The sequence below is a fragment of the Perca fluviatilis genome, chromosome 13, assembly GCF_010015445.1.
Source record: "Perca fluviatilis chromosome 13, GENO_Pfluv_1.0, whole genome shotgun sequence".
Lineage (NCBI taxonomy): Eukaryota > Metazoa > Chordata > Actinopteri > Perciformes > Percidae > Perca > Perca fluviatilis.
This window is the reverse complement of record NC_053124.1, coordinates 38454393-38465818: the sequence shown is the minus strand read 5'-3', so window position 1 is coordinate 38465818 and position 11426 is coordinate 38454393. Positions and strand designations below refer to the sequence as shown.

The window sequence follows — 11426 nt, the reverse complement described above, 5'->3', positions numbered from 1 at the left end:
CCTTAGGAGTACTGGGAAACAACTTTCTAAAGATCCAGAACGGGCTGCTGCTTACACTGCAGAGAATGAATTGGAAACCTCTGGTGTTTTAGTCAAACTGTAAGCTGCCTCTCAGAGCAAGGGAAGCTAGTGCATACCTCACAACATGGTCCAGCACAATGGAAAGATAGATAAAATAAAATATGAATTTCGCCAAAAGGTGAGGAGTTTGTATACCTGACCACTGCTGCGGTGTCTAACATTAGCGGTCTGCTGACCCACTGCCGCTGGGTCTAACGTTAGCGGTCCGCTGCCCCGTTGTCACTGGGTCTAACTGTTCCTCCTCATTCCCTCCGAGAACATCACCCGAGCTGCGTCAGGAGGCTCTCCTCCCAGCGAGCTTTGACACAGATTACGGCCCCACTAACGTGTATCGTCACTGGACAACTAACTACAATCACCATTTTGTTGTGTACCCATCAAATGACCATGGCAAATGGCCTTTCTATCCATTTTATTTCTGTGTGAGGACACCATGAAGACTCCAGAGACTGTTGATATTCACTCCATGCAGATTTATTAGTTACATTTTAACAAACAAACAGAGCTGCCTCAGACACATCAACTGATCACTGGTGATAGTCAGTCGATTAGACAACTGAATCTAAGTTTCATATGACTCTTCTTATACAGCGTTTTGGGCGGTGTCATTTGGACACATTCACACCCACAGTTACCTCATGTTTGTTACATCTTTAGATGGACCTGAACTGTTGATATTTTTACTTCTAACAGTCCTCTCATCTTCCTTTTCTTAAGTACACCTAGGTCGTTGTGACCCAGACAATAACTACTAACGTACATGCTAGTCAACAGATGGTTTACTTCAAATGATTTCACGTTATTTCATCCTGGAGGGTACTCAGCATGTCCTGGTGTACCACACCGGTCATATTCAAACGATTATATTTCTTTACTTTATTAGCTTTACCATGGCCTAATTAGTGGCATAGGAGACACTATACATGCCAAAAGACCTTAATCATTTTGGTGTCACTGATCATATTACCTTGGACCATAGCAATGCACAAGTGAGTTTTTATAGTTTTATACAGATCATCATATGTCCATCTCAGCTTTGCTTCAAAGAGAAAACTCCTCCTCTCCCTGACAGGAAACACCGTGCTAGGCTAACTTCCCTATGCTACCTCCATCACATCTCCCTTGGTTAAACTAAAGATAGCTTTCAACCTGCACTTCCTGTCTCGCTGACACAGAGAGAAAAGTCTCCTCTCCGAGACTGCTGGGCCTAAATTGTGCTTAAACATGATACACAAAATTAAAACATGAACCCAATGTGTATTGAATAAACTCTCATATTGATACATGATTAATAGTTAATCTTGCTAAACATACGTTACTTAGAAAGAAGTGAATATATATGTGTGCCCTATAAAATATCGGGTGGTTACATTTGTCTGATTTCTTGATTATAATTGATTATATGACAGACATTACAAGACAAAACAACATCTAATAAAATAAGAGTGTACTTTTTCCTACCACACAGCATAATGTCTTCTATCTAGATCTTGATACATAAAGATTTTTGTTTGATACTTAGAAGTTTTGGTTGGACTTAAGGGCACAAACATTATTTCATGTCATCAGTCTCAGGTTCAGAAGAGTCTCCAGTCTTGTCTTCAGTCTGTGGTTGTAAAAGTGGATGTGAGTTCCTGGCTGGTTCTGGTCCTCCACAGTCCTCTCCATCAGCTTCTGTTTCCATCGGACCAACACATTTATGTCTTTTGAGTTCAGACCGCTGGGCAAATCGTCTGTTACAAACTGAGCAGCTGAAAGGTTTTTCTCCTGTGTGGACTACGGCCATGTGTGACTTTAAAGCTCCACACTGTGTAAAAGATTTCTTACAGACTGAGCAGCTAAAAGGTTTTTCACCAGAATGAGTCATCATGTGGGTCTTCAGGGTTCCACGTTCAGTGAAAGCTCTACCACACTCAGAGCAGCTAAAAGGTTTTTCTCCTGTGTGGACTATCATGTGTCTTTGTAAACTTCCACTTTGTGTAAAAGATTTATTACAAACACTGCAGCTGAATCTTTTCTCTCCTGTGTGGACTACGGCCATGTGTGACCGTAAACTTCCTCTCCGTGTAAAAGATTTATTACAAACTAAGCAGCTAAAACGCTTCTCTTCTGTGTGAGTTCTCATGTGTGACAGTAAATTTTCACTCAGCGTAAAAGATTTATTACAAACTGAGCATCTAAAAGGCTTCTCTCCTGTGTGGATTCTCATGTGTTTCTGTAAATATCCACTCTGTGAAAAATATTTCTTACAAACTGAGCAGCTGAAAGATTTCTCTCCAGAATGAGTTCTCATGTGTCTCTTCATGGTTCCACCATCGGTGAAAGCTCTACCACACTCAGAGCAGCTAAAAGGTTTTTCTCCTGTGTGGATTCTCATATGTGTCTTCAGACTATACTTGACGCCAAATCTTTTCCCACACTCAGAGCAGCTGAATGGTTTCTTACATCTTGAATCATGTTTCAGAGAGTTTAAAGCTGACTGAGGTTCTCTGGTCTCCTTCCAATCAGCACTGTCATCAGTGTCAGGTTCAGAAGAGTCTCCAGTCTGGTCTTCAGTCTCTGGTTGTAAAAGTGGATGTGAGTTCCTGGCTGGTTCTGGTCCTCCATAGTCCTCTCTATCAGCTTCGGTTTCCATGTGTTGAGTTTGTCTTTGATGAAGCTGTGAGGACTGAGCTTCCTCTTCATCATCTTCACTCTTCACAGGGACAGGAGTGAATGGGAACTTGGTGATATCAGCCTCCTCCAGCCCTTGAAGCTGCTCTCCTTCCGGACTGCTCCACAGTTCCTCCTGTTCCTCTTTAATGTGTGGGGGGGGCTCTGGCTCCTGCTGGTCCACACTGGAGCTACACTCCTGCTGCTCAGGGGGGACCTCTTCTTTAACCACCAACAGCTGCTCAACATCTGCAGGAAACACATACAGAGAAATGTTGTGGAACTGTATCTTATCACCTGGATTGTGATTGTTATAAAGAAATACTGGTTGTTCAGACAGTTACTTAGGTTACATCTACACTATTAGTCTTCCTTTTCAGCCTTGGGAAACTGTTGGAAAGGCTGTTGACTGACATATTAGGGTCCTCTTGTGGTGAAATAATGCAACTGCGCTGTTGAGCACAAATTGGCGCAGTCGGTAATTAAAGTGACTATAAGTAACTTTAGTGTTTCTGTAACTGTCATTTTTCATAATATGAACTTAAATGAGCTGTAACAGCAAATGAGACGGAAAGGAAGTGGAAAAAACACTATTTTTAGGTTGTTTTTATTAGTGCCGTTGCTGGTGCTCGTTGCAACAGTAACACATTCTTAAGGGTCACAGATGTTTTTGTAACACCGGAAAAGCCTGCGTTAGCGTATCAAGCCAGGTGAAAGGTAGCAGAAGATTTATTGGTTACACTTCAGACCCAGGGGGATCCATTTCACAATAATAATAAAAAACACACATTAAAACATAAAAATACAAAGCCTTCCACAATGTTGATTGTGTAATATACAGACATGTTCGCCAAATGGTTCCACAGTCTGGAAGAAAATCTGACAGAACTGCGTACAGGGTTAGCCAAAACAGCAATTAGGCATTTTCTGACTCAGATATGCTACACATAAATCTATACATCAGGTTACGTAAAACAGCAGAGCATGTAGGTACCCCGACACTGACAAACATATGGCTTGCACTGGAGCTTCTTGGAGCTCTCAGTAGCAGCCTCACATTGTCATAAAATGCCATTATGAGTTTTCTAATGCCCCCATGCTTATAACGACACCACAGGTAGGCAGTATACAAAGGTGTACAATACGCTCTAAAGAGTGAGATCTTCACAAGTAGAGAGCACATGCTAAACTTACGACACAGCATGTTCGCTTGAGCATACAGCTTCCAACGCTGCCTATAGATATCCTTTTCATTTGTAATAATATGGCCCAAATATGTAATTTCACTACACACCCTAAGTGCAGTATCAGACAGATAGAAGTCAGGGAAGGTTTACTGTCCGTCTTCTCTACTTCTGATGATCATGATCTTACTATTTTTAGCATTGTATTTTATATCAAAATCAGCACCATACTGTGTGCATATTCTCTGAAGCTGTTGGAGACCAGGAGTCTCATTTATGAAACTGTGCGTAGGATCCTTACTATAAGTGTACGTACGCCCAAAAGCCCAAAATGGCATACGCCAAAAAAAAGTCAGATTCATAAAACCGTGTGTACGCACACCTGTAAGCAATGTTCCCTTTATAAATCACAGATTGACTACAAGTGTAGTATGTTAATGACCCTGGCAGTTGTTCTTTCGTTACAGCGAATCATGCCAAATCATGACGACTGGCAGAGAAAAAGCAAAAAACCTCTCAGAAACTCGGGAATTGCTTCCAGTGTAGGGAAACCGGATCTATAGACTACCTTTATTAATAATATCTTCCAAAACGGCAGGTATTACGGCAATCGGGGACAGCTTTGATATACCAGACCTACTGTATATGATAAGATTTAACAGAACTATAAATTATGTCCAAACAAGCCTTAGTGATAAAGGTGAAGATTATATATAATATTTATATATATATATATATATATATATATAAAAAAAAAACACTTAGCTGTCTGACATTTCCCTCTGGAAACAGCCGGTTGCCCCAAGAAGTGGTGAGAACCTGTATTTGGACCGGGATGGCACGGTTCCGGCGCGTTGCCCTCTCTACTGGACACAATTCAGTACATAGATCCAAGAGCGCAGCTTTAGGGAATTTAAATCGGTATATTAGCCAGTCATCGTCATGGTCCAAAATCACAGCATCAACTAGTGGTATCCCCCACCCCGAGATGCAATTTGAAGACGAAAGTCTAATAGGCAAACACAATTTTCTTCATGCAGGTTTTGTTATGAACAGTATTAAAGTTTGGACTGATAACGAGGACATTAAGTGTAACGATTGCGCGAGAGCGTAACGGCTGCATTTCCAGACTTTGACATTTGATGATATATGCACAGTTTTAAAGACCGATATTTAGTTATTTACACTGTGTTCTCCCGTTATCTAATGGTAGGGTATTTGATGCTATCCTGTATTCCATGCAGTCGGGCCATCTCCTCCTCCTGCATGTGCTCCGTAGCGGACAATGTGACGGTGAGACATGCCTATTAAACATTAAGAACACATTTTTATTAAAGATTTGAGTTGGATTTTACAAGGTGTTTATGGAACAAGTATCACTAAGTACAAGCGCAAATAACACTGCTGGATTTAATCTTCATGGTAACGTGGATGGAGTGAAAAAATGTGCGTGAGGCATATCAATATTTGAAAATATTAAGAGTAATCATTTTTCCCATTTACTCTCTGCAGTCTGACTTCAGTTCACCACCTCACCATCTGCGTCGCCAATTCCTATTTTGTCTCCAAGTCAGAGTTTGCGTGGAGGACTGCACATTCTCTCGTCAAGTTTGTTTTTTCTAAATCACAACCTTTGCGTGGGAAGTGGCGTACGCATATTTTCAGCCCCGTTTTGTGCGTATTCCATGTTTATAAATGAGACCCCAGCACTGTAAAAGTGACCAAATCATTTGCGTACATAACGTGATTAATTAGTGAGTCACCAACCCTACAACCTGTACCAAAATCAAAGACAAATCATTCATATACTGTACATATTAGACAGAATTTCTCCCTGGCAAACACCATTGGTCACTTGGAAGGGAACAGATGTTACATTCCCCCATCTCACTCTCATTGTCTGATGAGAGTACCAATAAACCAAGATTCTAATTAAAAAACCAGGGACCCCACATTTAGACCATTTTAAAAATAATTTCTCATGATTAACACAATCAATGAAGCAGAAGAACATTGTGGAATTTTGCCTATTATATTAATCTAAAATTTCCTTTAGTGCAAAAATACATAAATCAATGGCATGCTTTCGTTTAAAACCAAATTGGTAATCTAAGACAGGACGTACCTCTCAAGTCTACACAACAGAACTGTCTCCAGCACTTTGGACATAACACTGGCCAGAGCTATTGGCCTGTAATTATCTGAGCTGTTTATCTTTAATAACTGGTACTAGCACAACAGAGAGCATAGAATCAGGTAACTCTCCATGAACAAAAAAAACCTGTGTAGCACATAGCCACCAGAGGGCACAGTTTCTTACTGGCAAGTTTAATATGTTCAGCTGTAATATTATCCAGGCCACAGGCCTTATATCTCTTAACTTCAATATTGCTTCATGGACTTCAGCAGAAGTGACAACATCATCATTAAACTCTACATTATCCACTACAAACAGATTACTTTTCACACAGTTTAACAGTTCACAATACTGTTTCCGCCATAACTGTGAAATTTCATCAGGACTACTCACACCATCTATATTAGATGGAACAGATGTTTTGCAATTATTAATAGTTTTTATTTCTTTCCATAAGTCATTAACATTCTTTTTCTTTGCAGCTTCCATGCCAGTGAATCTGACCTCATAGTGTTTTCATTTCTTTTAATATAGCGAAGCGCATATTTAAATCTAGCATTAGCGTATTTCTGCATTCCTGCTTTAGCCCATTTTTTAAAAGCATTCCGGGCCTCTGCATGGAGCTCTTCTACATGATACTTCCAACCTGGCTTAGCATTGCACACTTTTGTCATGTTAATATAGAGGCCTGCTGGAGATACCGAGCTCGAGATTTAGCTTCATAGAGGGAACATAAATCCTTACAGTGTTGTCCATTCTTACAGTTCATATCCCGACACAATAACTTAAAATTGTATTTTTCCATTGTTTCTAATTCAATATGTTTTTTATTCATTAAACATGTAGGCCAAAAATTACTGTAGAATATGACCAAACACAATTTTACCCTGGTCTTGCAGGCTTTTTTTCACATCAGTTTTTATTTGCCTATATTAATAAAATATGTATTAATAATACAAAATTATGTATTGAAGCAATTCAAAATATGCTAGTGCACTTTTTCTAAATTTGAATTCCGGAAAAAGTGGCTGGTAAAAAATATAAGTGGCTGGTAAAATTGGGCAAAAAAGTTAATTTCCCACCCTGAATGGGTAGTTGTAGCGCTTTGGCTGGACTGCAAAGAAAGTTAGAGATGAAAAGGATTAGGAGCGGGGGGCTAACGCAGACGCTTCACTACGCAGCCTCACCGGAAGTCCCCTTTCTTAGACAATTTTGACCAATTTATTTTCCCTACATCAATGCCATTAGCCACAGGCAACAACACTGGTAAATTGCCCGTGTTCAAAACCATGATAAAGGGTATACAGTTCGTAGTAGCCAGATCATAATCAATCTTCAGAATATTGATGGAGTCATGTGCATACAAAGGCAGTGGTCTAGCCAGGAAGTAGAGTGCCAGGCCTCGCTGATATAAGTATAACTATCATTTGGCAATAGTACCTTACTAGATAAAATCAATCCACTGTCTGTACAAAACTCCATTAAATGATTACCAAATAAAGAGTTGGCATCAGTTCTATCAGCATTCATGTCACCAACGACATAGATACAGGTAGAAGAATTGTCCTGGATAAAAGACATGATAAATGCCAATCTACTGAAGTACTAATCCTCATTTTGTATGCACTCATATGGCATATAGACATTAAAAATTATTATCTTCTTATCATTACAACACAGCTCAAGCCCAATAGCCCAGTCAACTCACAATCTTATAACATTAACCAACTGGCCATATTTTTTATTCCATATCGTGGCTACCCCCCCCTGGAATTCTCCCCTGGACAACTTTAACACTTAGGTCAGTTGTTGATTCACCCGCCCCATGAAAGTCCATATGTATAGAATTAAGTCCTTCCATATTGTATCCTTGTTTAGCCAGGAACGTCTCCTGGACACACAAAATGTCACATCTCTCCATCAATTTGTCCACAAAAACACACCGTGATTTATCAGGTTCACTGTGGCCAGAAAGATGGAGACAAGTACAGAATTGTATAATTCCAAACCCAGCCCGAATAGGCCCCTTAGGTAAGTAGGCTAAGTTACTGTAAGCAACACTTGAAATACAACGATGCATCGGTAATTTATTCTCTTATTGTACATTAATGATTTTTTGTCCAAGCAAAACATTCATCAAGACTATACGACCTCGCGGTAATGCTAACTCAGTAATACAGTGGGCAATAAAGCACCATGAAGAAAAGACCTTTACAAACGCAGATGTGGTAAAAACACTACTACTTGTGTCCAAAGCGGCCGCTAGAATCAACACAAACTGAAAGTTACATATAGCCACATTAAGAGGCATAACTAGAGACTTGTCAGAATAACAGAGTGCGAAGAGGACTTTACTGCATTCAAATGGTTGAAGTTGTGTGTGTCTCTGATGAACTGTGAGTAAAACCATTTTTGTCTGATCTGGACATTATTTGAGTCTTTCACTGTGTTTTGGTGAGACTTTTGTTGATGCAGAGCTAATCTAATCACCATGTGGCTTCCTAATGCTAATCATAGTTTAGCTGTGCCTTTATATTTCTAATAAGACTGTTGTATTTGGAGAATGTTGACATTCTCTTATGTAAATGACATAGATGTCTGTTTTTATAGCAACTTAATGAAGCAATCAGTGTTATTTCTTTCCCCAAGCAGTACATCCCTATATGTAACCATCACCTATACAGTCATAAGTGAATACCTATTGAATAATTGGTCCTTCGAGCTGGAAGTGAAGTTTTCCCCAGATCTCAGGATGCAGCCTAGTTTCATATACAGTGGGGCCTTACCAGAATCAATAAGTCCAAATGGGAAGTTACATCCTCTACCTAAGAGACTATGAAATGAGTTTTGCTGGCTACCGGCAAGCCATTACAACTCCAAGTTATCTGCACACAGCACAGTATGCAACAAATCTATAAGAGGACCACCTGGGTAAACTATCAGCATTGTCTGCCCAGTCAGTCCGTTCCTCCAACCCATTAAGTCAGACAGGCAATGCAAGCCAGCTTTATTTGTATAGCACATTTCAGCAATAGGGCAATTCAAAGTGCTTTAGATGGGGGGGGAGAGGGGGTTTAATCCAATCCTTCACCTTACAATAGACCTTGGAAAACATCGTCAGATGCTCATTTGCCACACAGTGTGGACTTCCCCCTGCAACCTTTTCACAATGCTAAGTTGGCTGGGGAGAGACTATTGCTTATCTAAGCTTGCAGAGCTAAGTTCTCCCCAACAGGTATTACCTCTTTATTCCACACAGCATGTTCAGCCAGGCAGCGTCCCTACCGTTGATCACTATGCAGTCAGGCTAGAGACAGGAAGGAGCCAGACTCTAGCGATGCCCATCAAGGTTACCAACGACATACACCTTGACTCCTCAAGCCCAGAGTGTTTGCTCTAAAGAGACTGTGATGCTTAACATGATGGATAAGATGATGGTGTAAATTACAGCTTTTAAAGGAGCAAATGCTGGCAGCTTCAGTAAGCCAACCCCCGCTGACAACAGCTATCTGTGGACTCTCCCTCAATTCACAACCCTGACCTTTAGTCATGATGACCAAAAGTCTCTCCTGCACAATCAGCCAGTCACCCATGCCAACCCCAGGTATCAAACCCCTGCAATTTTGCAAGCTTGGGACCAGCTTTGGCTGTAAGCATTGCCATCTTAACTATGAACAACCAGGAGCATCTTTCGAACTCTGGAGAGTCAGTATGACCTACTCGGGACAACCCCAGAGATTGGGATGATCCACAGTCACCTGATGCCGTGAGCTGGAATGAGCTAGAAACACGAAACTTGGTCCAGTGATTGGAAATGATGTGCATTAGGTTTACCAAGAAACATGACCCCAATCGGCCATATGGTGGCGCTATAATGAAGGCTTGAATACGCGATTTTTGAAAGACCACGCCACTCACACCTTAAGGGCCCTATCTTGCACCCAGCGCAATTGACTTTGTGACGCATGTATCATTCCTATTTTGCACCCGCACAGCAGACTTTTCACTCCACAGACACGTCGGTAAATTAGGGAATGTATTTGCGCTCCCGGGGGCAGTTCAAGAAAAGAGGAGGCGTGTTCAGGCGCAAGCGTTCCCTGTTGCTATTTTGCAGTTTCAGAAAACAATTCCGCCACTGACCAGGAAAAACCTGGTCTAAAGTCAGTGGCGCGTTATTCAGATGCTATTTTAGGGGCGCATGCTTGGCCATAATGTAGCGTGTGCACAACGCGCATACACTTTGCTTCCCTCATCTACACGGACGCAGCAGTTTCTATTTTTGCAAACCATACATAATTACAAAGGAAAATATTACTGAAAATGCGCTTCAGGTGTTTGGATAGGTCAGGAGGCACTTTACAGTACAGTCCTCAAAAAGTCCCAGCATTCTTTGTGGCTTGTTGTGTTTTACACATTTCCATGAATCATGGATGTGTTGATGACATAAATATGGAAATATTAAGAGAACGTAAGGATGATGGATTTCTTGCTAATTTGCATAATGTGAAAAATAGTTTAACTTTTTCAATTTTGATTCCATAAAGACCAAAATTTTTATACAGCTTTTTGGGACTGAGACACACATTTCTACTATAAATGAGAAACATTTGTCAAAAACCACGGCCGCCATCAATCAAAGAACTTCTTAAAGGGCGGGGCTAGCAGGGAGACATCTGACACCACAACTGAAACGTACGTACCAAGTTGGGTTAAAATCCGATTAAGGGAGCAAAATCGTGGGACTTGCATCTACAGTATAGCAGTGACAAAACAGGGGTGTGGTTGGTTTCACCACTTTTTCTATTGAGCATTAAACCATCTGAAGTGGTTTTGATCAGCTCTGTGAAGCTAGAAACCCGCTCAACGCTGCTTGCGGCTTTGACTTTGGTGATTTGGCTTCTGTTCAATGCGGCTTGCCGCTTTAACTTTTGGCGATTGTGCTGCTTCCTAAGCCTGCTGTAGTTCTAGCGGTAGAGCATTTGCCTAACAATCAGATGGTTGCGGTTCGATCCAAGGCCCTGCAATCTGATCTCAAATGTATGAATGTGAGTGAAAGGACTAGAAAAGGGAAATGCAGTCCATTTACATTCTTGTGTTGGCTGAGAAAGGGTTTGAACCCGCTAATTGCTGCTTGCGGCTATATTTGTGCTTTCTTTTGGAAGGCTGGCTGCCAATAATCAACACTTACTAGCTAATTAATTAGCATGAGGTAAACACCGTCTAACAGTTAACAGAAGTGACATGGTGGCTGGCGTCTGGTATGTGCGCCAGTGTTTGTATGTCGGCCGGCCCCAGCGAAGCTCGGACGTGTAGACAACAGAGGAACAGAAGAAATTAGCTGCAGCTTTACCAAGATGAAGGCTGAACAACAA

At 41.0% G+C, this 11426-nt stretch overlaps 1 protein-coding gene across 1 annotated transcript; it reads right to left on the bottom strand.

Annotated features, from left to right (window-relative positions):
* Positions 1 to 533: 533 nt before the first annotated feature.
* LOC120571053 (gastrula zinc finger protein XlCGF8.2DB-like) lies at positions 534 to 2810 on the bottom strand. Its single transcript, XM_039819754.1, has one exon. It carries the CDS (start codon positions 2714 to 2716, stop codon positions 1634 to 1636), a length of 1083 nt encoding a protein of 360 aa, XP_039675688.1. The 5' UTR covers positions 2717 to 2810; the 3' UTR covers positions 534 to 1633.
* Positions 2811 to 11426: the final 8616 nt, after the last annotated feature.